Here is a 16880-nt window from a genome sequence, read left to right as displayed (position 1 = left end):
GCGCACCACACGATTACACTGGACATCAGAAAAAAGGCAACATGACCAGGTAAACGTTTGTGTCGCATAATTGTTGGGAGCAGTCTTAACTGGTTATGGCTCATTGGTAAAGACTAATGACGCATATCAAAAGATCCAACTAGTTAAGAAAAAATGAACTAGTGGTGCGCACTGTTAAGAGATGGCTTTCAAATTAAGCCTTCTTGCTAAATGGTTGGAAGCTCAACATACATGGCCAGAGAACAAAATGCTCACTGCTCTGTGGTGAGGCTACGCTAGCACGCTGATTCAATAAACAGCATTATAGTTTCGATTCACAGTTTCGACCAAAAATTATAATGACAACAGAGCGCCTAACATTTCCCATGCCTTTGTTTCCTTCTCCACCAGCGTGAGGTCTTATATCGCCACTCCTTTAAGCACCTCAGTTACATCATCCAAGTCGATAACATCACTCTCAAATCTACGAAGCTCAACATTCAATTCAGAAAGGTGTCTCTCTAGTTTTTGTCCCTTATCAGGTAATGTTGAAACTAAAGCCTACAAGGTAATTAAATAACAATCGTGGATCAATAATTACAGAAAGAACATAATTGAGCAATTACTAACATGATGACTGAGCTAGTGAACTAATATAATCACCCATTCTTCTTAAATGGAAATCAGAGATGATGTGTTCACAATACCTTCTTTGCAAGCATTTGCGACAGCGTACTGATTTTCTCTTTGATCTCTGATTTTGTCATTTTTCCTGAATCAACTGGTGAAGAAGAAACCCTCTTGTTTAAGATCACATCCTTTGGGCTTGAAAGCATATTGGGCCCTGCCAGTAGTGCAAACCGAATGAAATGCCATGTGGTAAAATATATACCATTATTGCAGTTGACAAATTTGAGAAATACCATGATTCATAGAGCTCTTACCCATTTACATTACGTTCAAGTGCCGAACTAGAAGTTGAGGTTCCTGCATGTAAAGTTCGTTTAATACTGCACCCAGAAAATAGAGGCAACTAGATAAAGGACTGGATACCAATATAATATACTGAAAAGCAATATTATAAATAAATTTTTACCTTTCAACTTCCTCCTGTTCTGCGTCTACCTCTGGCAGAGGTGGTGCTGTCTTGGAGAACAGTAAACTGTGGTGACTGACACCAAGAACTCTATATGAGATTATAAAGACTCTTCCCTGAAGTAAATAGTAGAGTAACAAAATATCAAAAACAGAATGAGTTGAGTGCAAACCACGAGAATTGATTTTCAATATGAATACGTAATAATAAACCATACCCACATCCACAAGTATAAGAAAATAGTTTTTTGCAAAGTGCCTTAGTTCTTTGCTATTTTGAAGGCGAGTATAGTTTTGTATACCAGTTATCAGTTATAGAACCTTTCGGCTAAGGTTTCTCTTTACAGATAATATTGTTTATTTGCCTAAAAATTCAGTAACAGAACACAAGGTAATCTAATAAATGCACAGTAGGACATATATATGAGAGGCTTTTTAACATAAACATGCGATTTTTACAGATTATATAATGTATGCAGCTATTGATTTCATACATTGTGTGCTGTTGATCATACTCCTCATTTAACTGCTTTTGAGTAAGGGAAACATCAAAACCTTGTTGTGGGAGACTGACAAGTTCACGAAGATCCTGGAAAAAAAAAATTAAGCAACTCGGTCTTTGTCCACTGGCAAGGATCTACACAAGCAATAGAACCAATTACATCTTTTTAAGCATTTACCTGTTGACTAAAGTACCGAATCTGCTCTTTCTCCTCAGTTGCAGTTCTAAACAATCCTCCTTTGAAAATCTAACATTTTAAATTGATGAGTTAATCCAATAAACATAATCTTCTAAATAAGATGCAGAATGCAACCTCACAACCTATTGAGTAAAGATATAAACTGAAACAGGAAAACAACCAGCGAAGATAGCAGAGCAAAACAGAAGGGCAAAATTGTTAGTCGATTCAAGACAGAAGGCATTTAAGTGATCGGATGTAAGGTGTAAATTTCAAACTTGCAGAGATCCCAGGCCTCAAAGTTGATATTTTAAGAACAAATAAATACTATATATACCCACTGAATATATGTACAGGGATAGAGCAATCCTTCACCTGTTTTCTGTAAATCTTTTCTTCAACAGTTGCGCAAGTCATTAATCTATATACAATGATATCCTTATTCTGCCCAATCCGATATGCACGATCCACACTCTGACTATCAGTACTGCAAATATAAGAAACATAGCATGAACACCAAATAGACCGCTATATAATTGTTAAGCTACAAAAGGAAGTAAATAGTGGACTGAACATTTATAGAAAGTCCATATACATAACAACCAAACATATGAGAAGATTGCAGATTCTAAAAATAGAATGGAGAGCAAGAAATTAAAAAACTAACAGGCATTATTCTAAGTAAACCAAACCTTTAACCAAGGCAAAAAAACAAAAAAAACAAAAAAAACAAAATTTTATATAGCCAGGCAACCTTCAAAATATTCTCTGACATCATATTAGATTTAAGCACTTAAGCTACTCAGACAATATATGTTATCTGCTGTAACTTGAGCCAGAGCTTCTCAGATGAAAGAGAAGGATACAAAATGAAAACAGTTTTGTTTCACAATTATCATCATGTAACAGAAACAACAAGAATTACACTTGTCGAGATTGTATCCTGAACTTGAAAAGGAATCTTCTCACCTATCTCCCAACTTTTGATGAATTTATATATCTCACTTCTAGAAGAACCTCAATTATCATATAAGAGGCCTAGATACTATCATCATGTAACATAAACAACAAAAATTAAACTTGTTCAGATTTGATCCTGAACTTGAAAAAGCACTCAATCTTAATATAACTTGTCACCTACCTCCCAAGTATTGAAGAATTTATATATCTCACTGCTAGAAGAACCTCAATTATCATATTATAGGCCTAGATACACAATGCTGAAAGTACAAGTGACTGGTATTGCATCAATTATACAGTAAATCAGATTTATCATATCATACGCCTAGACACACAATGCCGAAGTACAAGTGACTGGTAACTGACAAAATATACAGTAAAATGAGTAAATGGGACAGATTCAGAAAGAACACCCAAAACACGTGAGAAGAATGTCCAAACTCCTGAGGCCCATCATGTAGTCAATCAATATATAAAGAAAATTGAGCGTCTGACTTCAATTGTAGAAACTCAATTCCCAAACAACACCAAAAACAGTAAAAGATGTGCACTTTTCACTTACTTGTAAGTTCATTTCGACAACATGACGCTTGAACTAGGGTAACCATAGCTCACCAATCACAGAACTGTCAACCAAAAAAGAAAGCAGAAAATCAGAGAAGATTATTAGCAGAAGAGAAGAAACAGAATTAAAATTCACAAATCCATCACATGCAATGGATTATTTAACAGCACCCAACAAATCAAATTTCGTGCGGAACTTAGCTAAATTGAAACATACAGTACTCAACAAATGGTATATAGTAAATAAATAAATAACAGTACTGTTTTACAATTAAGTATGTAATCTTATAGAATTTAATGCAAATTCACAGCATCCGGATACAAAGAAGCAAGAAAACTATGGGGCTAAGCTACATAAATGGAACTCTTGGACTGCAATAAGGTGTAGCTTGCACCTCTGAAATCCTTGAATGTAGCCCCAATTGGAGTTGTGACCTGCAGAAAAGAGACCTTCAGTCCTTTTCTCTGCTTCTCCAATTTTAAACCAAGTAAGAAGAATCTGTCCATATTGAATCATGTACACCAAATTCAACCAACTTGGACTTCCGAAGCCTGCTCCATTCTTTCATCTTGCTTTGTCTCTTGGCTCTCTTCAATTTCTATTACTGGAGTGACTGAACTCCCTTTCTCTTCTTCCCCGAGAGTTCTAGGATTCCCTGCTATATCCTCTATACCATAAGTATTTTCAACATCAACATCTATCACATCAACTGCCTTAGATTTCTCATCCGTCTCCATAATCTCTTCATCTTTCACATCAGTATTTTCAACATCAACAACTATTACATAAGTTTCCTTAGGTTTCTTATCTGTCTCTATATTCTCTTCATCTTTCGCATCAGTTATTACTTGAAGAAGTTCCAACGGTGTAGCTGCTGGATCAAGCTCTCGACAACCCTTTGGGGCATTTGCTGCTTCTAGACCTGTATGTAAATATGAAGGAACATGATGAGAGAATCGGAACATCTCTTCTCTAGGAATTCTCCTAACCTCTCTAGGATCCAAATGCCTGTGAAACAGAGACTTGAAACCGGCCACCTTCACCAGAGGAGTTACCGTTACACCTAGTTCTTCATTATAGTCTTCAACCACTTCTACCATATCATACTTGTGAATTACTTCGTCAGCTGTCAATTCATTCCAGTCAGGGGACCAATTCCTATAGAGAGCCCAAACATCGCCTTTCTTGGGATATATACAGATAGTCCCCCTTCCACCTTTTGTCCACCGAACTTTGTGCGAAAAAGAATTGAGTGATTTATTGATCTCATACTTGCCAACTCTGAACTCTCCACATGTTTTTGTGAAACCGGAAGCAACCCAGTTTAAAGGGCCCAATTCACTATTTGTTTTGGAGTTAAGCCAACTGATCCGCATTTTGAATGGGTTTGAAGATATCACACTATGAATTATGGCATAAAATCGAGGCATCCCATCATCGTCGTCATATGCAGCCCAGACCTGATTTTCTCCAAAAGACTCTTCAGTTCTATCCCTGTCAAAATCATGAAAATCTGAATCTGGAACACTTATCGTCATTGACTGCAAGGTTTCTGCATCTGCCACGTCACTAGAAGTGCCGGAATGTTTCCTTTCATTAGCTCCATTCTTTCTATCCAGTGGCTCACAAGACTTGTTCTGATCACACTTTGCATCAACGTTTTTCAACGATTTCTCCATCTCACTCTCATTTCCCACCTGTTTGACTGCAGTTTCAGATTTCTGCTGATTCAGTTTCCTGCGAATTTCCTTCCTAGCCTTGTGCACTAGTATATTCTGAGCTTCAAGCACAGACAACTCCCTTGTTATACTGAACTTAGTGGTTCCGTTGACCCTACCTGTCTCAAAATTAAGCTGCCTAGGTCCAGAAAAGTTAGCAGCTCCAGCTACCCCACCCATTTGATTTGCAACGTCCCTTGGAGGCTTGAAGCTGTCTCCAACATCATATATTCCTCTTCTTCTCTTTGCTGCATTAGATGAAGCACCACTCACTTTCTTGAAGGAGGCTTGTTGCTTCCTCCGTAAGGCCTCCTCTCTTTTTGTTGTTGCTTGTGCGTCCTCACGCTCTCTCTTTGCTTTCTCGTATGCCTGTTGAACCACGCTTGCAGCTTGGGCAGCTGAAGAAGCACCAGATGACTTGGAGAACGGACCCCACTGGAAGTTGCTTTGGTGATATGACTCGGTGAATCCTCCTATATCTCTACTTCTTCCTGTATTACACGAGCTCTTGTCATGATTTGAATTCTGTCGCTGATGTGATGGATTCCATGAGGTGGATGACTTGGAGGAACCTGTAGGTGGCGGAGCTATTTCCACAGCAAAAAATGCTTCATGGCAATTCGGGCAGAGAAGGTTATGGTTAAGATAAACTCTCATGTACTCATACTGCATCCTGCACTTGTGACAAACGGTCCAAAAGGTACTGGTTTTTGATTTAGCATTTGAACCAGTCGCTGAAGAACGAGCCGCCTTTGAATTACTCTTTGGAGGCTTGGGACCGGATGTTGAACTTTTCGTGAAATTGTAAAAGCCATTGCCTCCAGGAGGGGTCTGTGAAGTGGAAGCCTTCCTCTTCTGGTCATAAGCTCCCCTCTTAGCTTTGTCAGACAATAAACTCCACGCCTGGGAAAGTAGCTTAAACGCTCCATCAGCTCCGATAGACTTGTTCTTATCGGGGTGAAGCATAAGAGCTAGCTTCCTATATTGTCTCCTCACCGTCTCATCATCTGCTCTTGGCTCCAAGCCAAGTATCCCATACCAATCTACCTCCCCATCAATTCTATTCTCTGCAGCAACATGTACATCAAGAGTTGCCAACATTTGGGGTAAATTTTCCAGTCCCGGATACAAATTCTGAGCCTTCAAAGCAAATTTCTTGGCTCCCATTACATCTCTTGCCGCAAACTTCTTCTCTGCAATCTCTTTTGCCCTGATGGCCTCATCTCTATTGCACTCCATATTCCTAGATTCTCTACTCCAATTTCAACTTTGGCTGTCTACCAATTCATCAAACCTCTATTCCATTAAAAAGTTAATATATAAAGTCAGTAATTGCTATGACAAACATAAATATATAACACAAAATTGAGAAGATGAATACAGTCAAAACAAATCTAAAAGACAAAAGACACAACTACTCAAAGTAAAACTGAAACCCAAAAATGGATCTGCTTTAATCAATAACAATTCTGCTAATTGCAATGAAAGACCTTGGTTGTTATTATGGTTAGAACCCAGAAAATGAAACCAAACAAAGCAGTGATGACGGATCAGTACTTTGGAACAAGACTGAACCCAAGGCAATACCATTTAGCATGATTAAAGACACAACCTTGTCATAAAATTAAGGCATATACAATACAGATTTTTGCTATGATTTGACACAACCTAATGCCTAGATCGACTGAAAATTGATGCGTACAAATCAAACCTTAAAAAGAGAGAGACAGAACTAGACTAACCTCCATGAAGCCCAGCAGCTATCGTGCACTTGTTGGTGAGCTCGCTGTACTGGCGCTCGTAGCCTTGGAACTAAGGGAAATGGAGATTGATACGAACCTGGGGAGATCGGAGCTGAGGCCCAATGATAGGCTACTGTATTGAGCTGAACAATATGCAAATCAAAAGACCCAAAATTTCAATTAGCACATAATAATCGACAAGCCTAAAAGCATTGGAGTTGAATTCATACGGGCCTTCTTTGGCGGCCGATCTACTAAGAGATTGTGGCGCGGAGAGAGGAATTAGGGCAACTGAAGGAAAAGAATGACGGAGAAACAAGATACCTTGGTTGGGTTTGTGTGCCGGACCGGAGCTTGAAGCAGAAGCAGAAGAAGAGAAACAAGTCGCGAGCTGTCGGCTGTGTCTGTTGCAGCTGAGCGGCTGCTGAGCTTTTAAAAAAAGCTGATTTATGTTTGTTTTTTTTATAGAATAAGTAGTTGATAAACAAAGTAATTAAGTGTTTAGTAAACTCGTTTTTATAAGTAGATGTTAGTAACAGAAGCAGTGACAAAGCGTTTGATAAACTCAAATTGACTTATATTATTAATTTGTTATATGAGTGATATGACCAATTTAGACATATAATATAATTCCAAGTTGATTTTAATATAAAATAGTGTTTCATATGATTAATATTGAATTATTTTAAAATTTTTATTAAGTTATACACACACATAAACCTTCATTTAATCGTCCAAAAAAAATGTTATCTCTATCGCTCTCTCCCTCTAGCCGTCGGCTAGGGTTCAGAGACCGACCAAATCTGCTCCATTCCTTGGAGAAAATAGCATGTTGTGCGCTGCTCATCCTCTCTTACATTGCTCTCGACTTTGGTGTATTTGACAACAACGAGTTTCTTGATCCAGGCTCAGATCTGGTGTTTATTAACGAATTCTTTGGTGGTTTTGTGGGAGACTTGAGATGGGGGAAGAACCTCACTTTTCACCCTATCAATGAAGGTGCCTCTCATAGGGAGATGATGCCGGTTCAGTTTGGTATTCTTAGTGCCGTATGGGAGGCTGACCGCTGCAGTATGAATTGGGATCGATTTGAATCGACGACATTGCTTGGTTATCGGTTTCCTGCTCTTGTCCTAAGGATGGCGTTCTTAATTTGTAATGTTTGTAAGTTAGATTGTTGGTGGCAGTGTGGCGCTGCCAATTGGTGTGGTTTACAACAGTTGGTAGTGTCGATCGTGCTGGGATCTAGTGTCGGTAGTAATGATGGGATCTTGTGGCCGAATTGTGGAGATCTACGAGCGGTTGCTCCCTTGGTGGTTGTTAGCGGTAGCGGCAAGATCTAGAACGGCCCGATTTGGTGCTGCAGAGGCTATGTTTTGTCCCATAACGGCGGGGAGTCAAAGGAAGACTGTTGATGTTGTGGTTGGCGCTGAATGCTCTTGGCCTCTATTGGGCTTGGACCCAAATTCCTAGGGATGGAAGGCTGATGGAGGAAATCTCAGATGCTATTGATCATGTTGAGAAGAAGGCAGAAGGGAAGAGCACTCCCTCTGTCAATTTATTTTAAGCTTGAATCACGACGCAATCTTACAATGATGTGGTTGTGAAACATTTATCCTATCTTCTACATCAATTGTATTATGTCAGTTTTATACTTTTTGACTATGAAAATATGGGTGAATCTTGGCTTTGTTAGCTAGTTTTACCTAAGAGTTGCTAGTTGTTAGCTAGTGTTATTAGGGATAGCTAGGTTGTTTAGTCAAAAGAGATAGCTCTTATTGTCAGCTTTCGGGCGTGTTATCTTGGTTCTACTTACTGAAATACAATTTAGTTGGCATTCGATTCAAAAAAAATTTATTAAGTTATTACAACTTGGTTATGATCATTGGTAATGAGTGCCTCGTCTATTTGTTAAAAACGTAATATCATGTAATTATATTGTTATGTATATATTTATTTATTTATTCAAATCATATATTAAGAAATATTGTTACAAATTTTCATTGATCATATTCCTATCCAAAACGAACACCATAAGAAAACAAATATGATATTCTCTTTTAGCTTCATATCGGACCACATGTACAAGCAGTTGCTAACCATTTCTATCTCGGAAAAATGTAATTAATAATGAATGATATTGATTTAAGGTTAGTATTTTAAATACATATATTTGAATATGAATCTGGACAATGAATCATTGATCTTCTAATAGACAGCCACTTACACAAGAAGATTGCCCTAATACCTTTGAGCTCCCTCTTCAAGTCTGTGACAAATTTGTTGTAGGAGAATTACTCTTCGTAATAATCCGGTATATATTTTCTTAATTAGTATAGGTTAGTCTTGATAAGAAAGAATATATAATCTTTGATTTTACGGGATACTTGATGTAATGCATATATAAAGACATCCTTATCAATGAATAAAAATGATATTTCTCCATATTCTGATGTGTATTCCATTCTTCTATAACATGTTATCATCACGTAGTTTTAATCCTAAGTTCCTAGGTCTAGAACCCTAAATTTTGAAGAAGAAAAAATTCCTTCTACCATGAAAAATTCAACAGAAGAAGATGAAAAATCAGAAAATATCTGAAAAAAATTCCTTACGCTGAAAAATTTGCAAAAGAGGACGAAAACAATCGGTTTGACCTAGGGCACCCAGAAAATTGCTCTAGGCACCCCCATATCTTCTCCAATCTGCCTTAATTGGATCTTTGATCCCAGATCACAACCGTCTGTGTAGCTTAGCGACAATGTCGTCGCGCCAGGTCTCCCCAGACCTAACCCGGACTTCAATGACCCAGTGTCGCCGCACGACTTGTCATCCCGTCGACAAATCCTTGACGCAACCCTGCACCTAGCTCGATCTGAATCCTCTAGTTGACGTCGCCCTCCTTTGCAACCTAGCTTTACGCGCTGCCAAAACCCATCGTCGCAGCCCTTGCTCAACCTAAATCTGAATCCGCATGTGTGACAACGCCTAGTTTCCTTGAAGCAGTGCCCCCCTGGCGGTTGAGGCTCCTCAGTGCTGCAATGCCCCAACATCTTTTACCCGGATCTTTGGGTCCTACCCGACCCAGTTTGAGAGAATTTACCTCTCATGTAAATTGGTAAAAAGGGACATGGTAAATTTGCCCCAGGTAAAAAGTGGGTTTTACCCTCAGTAATTTTATTTTAATTTTACTATTATTATTTGTGATGAATTTAAATTAACCATGTGTTTTCATTTTAGTGAAATTTATCACATGACGATACGAAATCGAATGAGGAGAGCGATTTCGCGACACATTTATGGATTCAAGCTGACTGTGGAAATAAGCATGTACAACTATAATGTTGTTTATTTGACAAACAAACAAGTATGTTTTAATTAACGTTTCTGCTTTCATGCAATCTAAATTCATCTGAATTTTGTCTTTCATCGGGGATTTTCAACCTGATTCTTTCGCTTCTCAGGTGGTATACAGGAATATGATTCCCCTAGTACCGAGTTTTATGAGCGGTTGGGAGTGTCGATGTTAGCATCTGTAGCCGTGTGTGTAGCTACTAGTTCGAAAAAAATGGGACAAACATCGGTTTGCGATGCAAATTGTCGCTTATACCATCGGTTTGTGATGGAAATTGTCACTTATATCATTTGTGACGGTACTTTGTCACGATTTATTGAATTGAATTTTTATACTTTGGGATTTGACCTACAATTCAGTACTTGGAAGTTGTATCATATATTGATACTAATAAATCTTCCCTCTCGTTGACCGCAACATGCGCCTGGATTTTGATAGCGATGTCTGACCGGTAAGTAATTGTGTCGCCCTATTCATGTTGGATGTGTTTATGCACCTAGTCCAGATTAACTTCTTTTGGTGAAACATCATTTCATTAAAAGACAGAAACATTATGGTCAAAATGTACATGAGCTAGATATGAGAAGTTCTTGAAACAACACACTAATTATATGGAAGAACTTGAGAATATATTCTCACTTTAACAGATTATAAAAGTAATTATATATTACGGTTATTAAAAGAAAAGAACAAAGCATAAAGGCTTCGGTTAGTAGTTTGAATGACTATAAATCTGTTTATTCTCAAGCTTTTGTGACTAATGTTACTTAGTCGATACATTTTTACTTTTTCATGGTCAAGATCTAAATCTAATTGTTGTCATTACTCTCAAACTCTCTGAAATTGTTCAAGAAAACGACCATAGAGAATGTTTTGATGTATATATGGTTTAATTACCAAAAGCTATATGATTAAGGCGATGCAATGCATTACATACTACATGGCAGTACCTACATAAGACCACATCTTTAATTGTGGCATTAGTAAGGCTTACACGATCTTGGTGTGGCACAATGCACACTTATATGATCTTTGATGTTGTTCTTATACATCTGTTTTCGGTTATCCATAATCTTTGGCGGATTAGATCATCATCTATTTGATTTTGATCAACTTTTTACAAACTAGCATTGTAAAAACGCCGAAAGACTCCGAGTGGTGAGTATTTGCTCTCGGCTTTGATTTATATCTTGTGATGGCATGTTTAAGCCTTGATTTATATCTTGTGATGGCATGTTTCCACCTTACTTTAGTGATAACTTGTAGTATTACACGCCATGTAATGCACTCTGCTATGTTCCACCGGTTTGAAATATGGTGTTGTTTTCACAAAAGTTCAAATTGAACTCACGCTCAAAAGATTAGGGACTACTTTATTGCATTTGTCGAGCTTTATATTGTGATGTTTATATGTCTTGACCTAAGACTACTTGTCTCTACATTCTTGGTTATGAATATGTTAAAGAGACTGAGTGCATAGCTACAAGAAAGCTATTAATGGATTTAATATTTTAATCTATTGTGACTGTGATGACCTAGAGTGATTTTAATCCATTTAGAATCAAAGAGTGATTTAATGCTCAAGTTTAAATCTCTTATGGCGTTATGATTCAAGTCACATGTTTTTATGCATCAAGAGAGCAATTGAACCTCAGATTTGGTTTTGCGATAATTGTTGTCTGCGTTGATGAATTAACAACGAACCATGATTAAATTTGGTGAGATGGTAAGCTACTTGAAGGCAATATTAGTGTCAACATTTATCACCTAGAAACGCATTTTGAAAGAGTTCTTATGTATTGTTTTTATGAGGAGCACATCTAATGAGTCGATGTAGTATGAATTGTATACTTTCACGTTACTATGATTCAGAATGATGAATCGGTGACTCATATAGGCTATTCTTTTTAGCAAAGATGTTATAAGGATCAATATAATTCCTCCAATATAATGGAGATGTAATCTATGCGTTAACAAGTGCATAAGCCCCCTCTATGCTCCTTCATTGACTATGCTCAATATTCAAGCATATTCTTTAGCAAAGTTTAGGAGTAATACTCTCATACGCTAAAGAGAATGAAATATAAGATGGAAGCCTAGATTGGCTTATCATGATTCACTTTGAGGATAAAATATATTAATGTGATACATATATCAAGGTCAAACTCAAGCCACAACACATAGATGTTATGGAGCACCCAAACAATGACAAAAAGTTGAGAAAGCCTAAAATCTCAGGTTTTTCAGATTGCGGACTAGTCACAGTGAGGACCGGTTCACCTACTTTTAGGTCGGTTATTGGGGTGATACTTACGGTCACTGGTTCCTAACATCCAAGGCTATCTACTCATAAAATTTGAGGGCATTTGGAGACATAGAACATGGTGAACCGTTCAATACAAGTAGACACTGATCTCCAACGAGTATTCCGGCCAATTTGGTGTTTTTCCTACTGGTTCGGATAGTCATGCCAGCATCATTGGATTTCTAACACACATCTCCTTAAATTCGGTAGCATTTGAGGTTCGAAAAAGTCAGTGATCCATTCAAGAAAGTGTGAAGCAGAGGTTTAGTATTGGTTGTTGATAAAAACATGGTCCAATCGTGATATATTTTGATTGGTTCCTAGGGTTCTGACGATAAACCAATTGTTTTTGAACCATAAGCTATGACTTGTAACATGTCTTGTTTTATGGTATCCATCTATATCACCATCATTGACGTTAGGGTTGTAACGGTTCACATATTAGTGTTTAAAATCTAATGTTATACATGTTTGTTAACGGATTATGTTAACGGTTTATCGTCCACATATTTTATATGCTAAATTGCGCTTCCATAAGCGCATAATGATGAGTTATTTGATGATAAAATTTGTCTTTGAATAAGACATGAACTTCCACCTAAAATTCGGTTATATAAAGACCTTAATAGGCGGTATCGTTTAGTCACTTTTAATAAGCCAGTCTCCCCGTTGTTAAGGGGAAAGAAGAACAAGTATGTTCAAGTTAAACGAAGTGTCGAGATCAGATATACATGATCCTAATAGTCCCATAAATTGAAGTGACGAGATCAGATATACATGATGCATTGAGCGGTTGCTCAAATATCAATTATGCATGTAAGAATTGATGTTCGACAAATGGACATGTAGTCATCCTTTGTGGGTGACATGGTAACTCTATAAATGTGGTAGATGGTGTCACTAGGCCATGGTTCTCACGAATGCAAGTTATGGCACAACTTGATTTATGATCAATGATACTCACTCGTCTGTTTTCTTAGATGATGGTTATCATTGTGGGACGCTTCAATGTCAATATCAATCTAAACAGAGATCTTGAAAATGACGATGTTGAATTAGTTTAATGTTGAACCATACATATTTTGTTGAAGTAAAATTCCAACATTGTAGATTGGCCTACATGGAAAGTGCAATTCGGCCTGATTAGACAGATATGTCAGGCCGGTAAGTGACCGAGTCGCCACTGTCACCACCCAGAAAAGTCGTAGGATGCAGTTTAATCAAAGAGATAGGTCCTTGATCAAGTAATGTCAACGCCACAAGTGCAAATCCTATCAGTTATACCTTTGTGAGTGAGAAAGAGTTTAGACTCACCTTATGGCGTAAGGTCTCTCACAACACGCCCATGAATAAAATATAAGATAACCTGCTCTCGTAATGAATGTCGTTGCACTCAAATACCTTATAAGTTAGGTGGTATCTAAAATAACTAAACTTGCAGCTTGTGGTCACAAATTATCTTTATTAGGACTAAGATCAGAGATGTAGATAAAGATCTGGATGGATTGGTTTTCACCCAATTCAAGTAACTCTAGACGATGGAGTGCGTTAACTTGATTAGGGTAAGGATATTAAGATGAAATGTGATAAGACTCTTGATGAACTAAGAGATATCACTGATCCAAACTTAAGAATGAATGGATTTTGGGAATATTAGGTCTCGAAAGTGTTGGCCGTTATTAATGATGTTATTCATCGGCTGGATAAAGATAATAAGGATGTTAAACTAATGCCAACAAGTATCTCATGAATTAGTCAAAGTCATGAGAAAATATTTTTTCGTCCGTATGAGCGATGATAAGTCTTAGCAGATGAAACCCTCCATTTAAGTACGATATGTGTATGCATGTACTTGTTGTAATATACTTGACTCAACATCTCATTCGGTTTAACCTCGTAAAGCCAAGATGATGGATGAGTGCGTCTATATAATGTCAATGCTTGATTAAAGCACGTTATGACGTTAAATCCTATATCCCAACACAAAAGACACTTTAATGAAGCGATGTCATAATCTGTCCAGATTCATAGGTCACCTTCCAAAAGCGACCTATAGGGCAACTCACTCGTTAGAAAATATTGAATTTAATACCGTTGGAAAGATATATTTGTCTACTTTCCAAGGACACCAACCATTTGATCATATCCATTATATTGATTAAGTTATAGTTGTTTTAGCAAAATAGGACGGATATGTCTATAACCTGTAGCCGAGCCAACTTTGACTGAGATTCGTGACCAGCTCATAATGAACTAGGTTGTGAACCATATATCACTGGAAAGCCACGTGTGTCTAATTTCCAGAAGTTTTATGGTTTGGTTATCCCTATTATATCGAAGAAGTTATGACTGTTTAAGTACGTGAAGGTCATACCACGCGTAAATCTGTTTTTCATTACAAACTCTTGTTTTGAGTTGTTTTGCAATTCTCTTTCTTTTGATCCATGTACGGATACGTGTACATAATCGATTTAAAAATGTTTGGTGAGATTTGATAATCAAATCATTAAACCATTGCTACTTTTGAAGAATGTGAAGTATACACTATTTATCTAAACTCCGAGATTGAGTTACCGATCATGGGGAGTTATTTTGAAGATTTTAGGGAGAGTTTATACCACATGTTATCTTAAACTGTAGTTGATGCGTTGTGCTCTTTTCTCCTTCGACCAAGGTTTTAATTTTACCCAAAAGGTTTTTGTTTTACTTGGCAAGGTTTTAGCGAGGCAATGATTATGCACCATAACACATTAGGATCGCGATACAAGGGAAGTGTTGTAGGATAATTACTCTATGTAATCTTCCAGTGTATCTTGTCTTAATTAGTATAGGTTAGTCGAGATAAGGAATGGTATATAATCCTTAATTCTACGGGATACTTGATGTAATGCATATATCAATGTCTTTTTATCAATGAATAAAAATGATGTTTCTTCATATTCTAATGCGTATTACATTCATCTGTAACAAAATGATCTTTATCTTTTCTTCTTTGCAACAGTGTTGATCATGCATAAACTTCCCAAAATTAATATAACCTTATAATGATGAATGGGCTCTACTGCCTGCTTCATCATTGATTTGTTCATTGCAAGTGCCAATATCTTGAATACATTCATAGAGCAACTAGTAATCACATGAATATACAAAAAAATCTATTAACCAAGACTTATCGTGCTAGCAGTAACATACGCGTCAATTGTCTCAGAAGAATTCACAAACTGATTTTGGTGAGATAACGCCTACATTTGGGTCTCAAAATGGAAAACTGTAAGGTCCCAAGCTCTGCCAAATCCATCCACATCATAGAAACATCAAACATGAAGAATTAATAATGTCAAACTACAAGTGCTATATCATAGCAAAAATTAAAAAAAAATAACTACAAGTGTTATATGGTATATATATAATGATTCATGAAGTCAATTTTTTTTCTTTTGATAATGAGGGATATGCTTCAACACTCATGCTCCTATAAAATACTAATATCAATAATATGGTCATGTTTACAGAGTGTACTACTCAATGAGTATCAGAAATGCATTTTTTAAGAAGAGGTTTTAGTCTATTGACTATAATCTTAGAGATAATTTTATAGCTAAAATTACATAAGCTTATAAGTCTATAATGGTTGACAGAATCAGGAGAATCAATTTTCAGTATGAGAACAATATTAGTATGATTCAGATTATCCAGAGAGATCTTATGAATGAAGAAACAAAATTCATAACAAATGGTTTAACTTGATGCTAGAATCATGGACTGAAAAATCGAAAATATCCCCGAAATTTTGGTGATATTTTCGTTTTTCTCGCATAAGGATATTTTCTTCACATACTAACCCACTTTCGTCCGATATTTTGCATGTCCCCTACCCAAGGACTAAAATATCCATCATTTCCTCGATATTTCCGCGAAAGTTTCCATTTTTCGGCATATGGATATGTCTGTTACATACCAAGCATTTTTCGATGGAAATGTTCGAAATTTCCCGATATATCTAGAAACTTTCGAAATTTTCCGATATTTTCATAATATCGTCACGTGTCATGCCAATTTCAAATAAAATAAAAAATCATTGGTTAGGAGAATCGAACTTCTGATTCATCATTTTGCAAGTACAAAGTTATAGTCAACTATACTACACAAACTTATTGTTATATATGGGCATATGACTCTTTTTATTATATATTACATTCCATGTTTCAACATTCACCTAAAATTGAAATAAAACCGAACTAGTTATTGAGGGGAATCGAACCTCTTTAGTTTAAGAGGAAGCAATGATGGACCTTACCCTTATGGGGAAAATTCAACATACCTTATCCACCATATTTATTCTCTAATGAGATGCAATCAAGTGAAAATATATAGACACAATCTGATGCACAATCTTCACAAAAATTATGGTTATAGTCAAAATCGAGAAATGTTTAATCTAAATGGGAACTACCAGTACCACAACCCACAGTCAATTACTC

General features: G+C 36.8%; 2 protein-coding genes across 4 annotated transcripts in view; both read right to left on the bottom strand.

The window, feature by feature from the left end:
- Window positions 1–201: 201 nt before the first annotated feature.
- LOC126790995 (protein CHROMATIN REMODELING 24-like) overlaps window positions 202–16880 on the bottom strand; it is a 179676-nt gene continuing 162997 nt past the window's right edge. The window contains exons 2-7 of one of the 2 annotated variants that reach the window (XR_007671774.1): window positions 2130–2243; window positions 1755–1823; window positions 1076–1191; window positions 924–989; window positions 687–823; window positions 202–540 (exon numbers count right to left, since the gene is read on the bottom strand). Coding sequence is in view for 1 of the 2 variants with exons in the window: in XM_050517388.1 (XP_050373345.1) it covers window positions 518–540; window positions 687–758; window positions 925–989; window positions 1076–1191; window positions 1755–1823; window positions 2130–2243 (459 nt within the window). In the remaining variant the exon portion in view is untranslated. The remainder of the gene's footprint in view (window positions 541–686; window positions 824–923; window positions 990–1075; window positions 1192–1754; window positions 1824–2129; window positions 2244–16880) is intronic. The other variant, XM_050517388.1, reaches the window with a different exon arrangement.
- On the bottom strand, window positions 2167–7165 carry LOC126790889 (uncharacterized). Of its 2 annotated transcripts, XR_007671769.1 has the most exons (5): window positions 7064–7165; window positions 6740–6882; window positions 3674–6293; window positions 3277–3340; window positions 2167–2241 (listed from the first exon to the last, which is right to left on the bottom strand). XR_007671769.1 is itself a non-coding variant. In XM_050517258.1 (3 exons), the coding sequence occupies exon 3, from the start codon at window positions 6234–6236 to the stop codon at window positions 3807–3809; it is 2430 nt and encodes an 809-aa protein (XP_050373215.1). In that variant the 5' UTR covers window positions 6237–6293; window positions 6740–6882; window positions 7064–7165; the 3' UTR covers window positions 3498–3806. The 2 variants fall into 2 exon arrangements, 1 of the variants encoding a protein (XP_050373215.1); XM_050517258.1 differs by lacking the exons at window positions 2167–2241; window positions 3277–3340 and having other exon boundaries at window positions 3498–6293.

Source organism: Argentina anserina, chromosome 1 (assembly GCF_933775445.1).
Source record: "Argentina anserina chromosome 1, drPotAnse1.1, whole genome shotgun sequence".
In the NCBI taxonomy this organism is placed as follows: domain Eukaryota; kingdom Viridiplantae; phylum Streptophyta; class Magnoliopsida; order Rosales; family Rosaceae; genus Argentina; species Argentina anserina.
This window is presented reverse-complemented; position numbering and strand designations above follow the sequence as displayed.